At 72.3% G+C, this 1790-nt stretch overlaps 1 protein-coding gene across 1 annotated transcript in view; it reads right to left on the bottom strand.

The window, feature by feature from the left end:
- The window catches only part of RALGDS (ral guanine nucleotide dissociation stimulator), a 27718-nt gene that overhangs the window by 3284 nt on the left and 22644 nt on the right, over positions 1-1790 (bottom strand). The window contains exons 7-12 of the mRNA XM_012721194.1: positions 1645-1748; positions 1432-1516; positions 1113-1181; positions 766-852; positions 379-411; positions 3-95 (exon numbers count right to left, since the gene is read on the bottom strand). Coding sequence (XP_012576648.1) covers positions 3-95; positions 379-411; positions 766-852; positions 1113-1181; positions 1432-1516; positions 1645-1748 — 471 coding nt within the window. The remainder of the gene's footprint in view (positions 1-2; positions 96-378; positions 412-765; positions 853-1112; positions 1182-1431; positions 1517-1644; positions 1749-1790) is intronic.

Here is a 1790-nt window from a genome sequence, read left to right as displayed (position 1 = left end):
CTGCGGAACCAGGCCTGGAAGCGCCGGTCCGGCGAGATGCTGTAGCTGTTGCAGGCCGACTGCAGCAGCCTGATCTGCGCGATCACCTCGAACTCCTGCGACGAGGGGCGGGGTGAAGGCCGGGCCACTGGGCGCGGCCAGCCGGAGCCCGAGGCCTGGGGAAGGGGCACTGGGTGGGCCCGGAGGGATGCCTGAGGGAGCCTGGGTGGAGCTGTGGGGGCGCGAGTGGGGTGCTGGGTGGCTCTGGGCGCACGAGGCCAGTCTCCGGGCCCCTCCTGTCTACCCCCACCCCTGCCCCCCGTTTCTTGGGGTCCCCTCGCTATCGGGGAGGAAGGCGGTGAAGCCAGTGAGTGTCCCCAGGTGGGCTGCGCTGCTCACCTTCCTCCTCTTCTCGAAGTTGATCAGTCTCCCCTGCAAGGCAGACAGCCAGGGCGGTCAGGAAGGGTCCCTGCGCCGCCCCCAGGCCGCACTGCCGAGCCCACGCACTAGGGGGCAGGAGACTCCCAGCACAGGGCCTCCGGTGGGCGCTGGTGCCCCGGGCGCAGGCCCTCCACCCAACGTGGCCACACACCCTGGCCTCCGCCACAGCGGAGGGGCCGGGGGCCACGCTGTGTCCAGCTCGGCCAGGGCCTCCTGCTGCCCGGGGCTCGCCGGCAGGGTGCCGACCCCCTACCGCAGCTGCCGACCCCCCACCACAGTGCCGGGCGCGGCCACCGGCTCACAGGACGCGGTCCCCAGGCGGCTGCCCACGGCCAGCTCACTCACATACAGATAGTCCTTCATGGCGGTGTCCAGCATCACCAGGTCCGTTAGGAACGTGCCCAGGTAGGGGACGGTGCCCTGGATGACACCCTAGGGCGGGGAGGGGCCCGTGAGCAAGGCCAAGGCCCCTGGCCCCACCCAGGCCGCCCAGGCACCAGATGCTGCTGGCCAGCCCCCAGGCCCCCGGTCAGGCCGCACCTCAAGCTCACACCCGAGACCCGCTCGGCCTGGCAGCGGCCACCGGCCCCGAGACAGCAGGGCCGGAGCAGGCCACGGGTCAAAGGCCACCCCGCGGGGCAGCGGGGACAGGCCCTGGGAGGCCGCCCCACCCGGGCCGCGCACACACTCACCGTCTCCTTCGTCCGCTTCTGGGCTCTCTTGGGGTTCACCTCCAGGGTGGCAAACTTGGAGGTGCCCTCCTGCCAGGGGGACGGGGTCAGCGAGGCCTTTCCCCACCCCACCGTCTGCAGCCCCGACCCCTGACCTCAGGCGGGCGTGAGGCCAGACGCCGGCGGCCTGCGGGGCCGCCCGTGAGGCCGCCCCCGGCTCTCCCCCGGCCTGGGCTGGGGAGGGGCCTCCCAGCCGCCAGCCAGCTGCCAGGGAACCAAGCAGGGCGCTGACCTGCCCACCGCCCGCCCTCTGGGGGCCGGCACACAGCTCCGAGCTCACCTTGATGAGCAGCTCTCTGCTGAGCGAGTAGTTGTTCTCGTCGGAGAAGATCTCCGACAGCTTCTGGAAGATGCGCATGCTGTCCCTGGGGGGGGGTCCGGCTCACTTCAGCGCCCAGGTGTGCACACGGCTGCCCCGCTCCCACTGAGCCACGAGGCGCCCGGGGCAGGGACCCGGCCGCTGACCGCGGCCAAGGCGGGGAGGGACGCCCACCTGGAAACCTCCTCCCACGTCTTCTTCAGGCGGTGGATGGAGTTGCTCTGCAGGGCCGAGAGGATGGCGTAGAGCGACGAGAAGTTCTTGAGGACACGGCACTCCTGGCGGGCGGGCCAGCGTGAGGCGGGCGGCGCCGCGGTGCC

The sequence above is a fragment of the Condylura cristata genome, unplaced genomic scaffold (genome assembly GCF_000260355.1).
Source record: "Condylura cristata isolate star-nosed mole 26May11 unplaced genomic scaffold, ConCri1.0 scaffold00006, whole genome shotgun sequence".
Lineage (NCBI taxonomy): Eukaryota > Metazoa > Chordata > Mammalia > Eulipotyphla > Talpidae > Condylura > Condylura cristata.
This window is presented reverse-complemented; position numbering and strand designations above follow the sequence as displayed.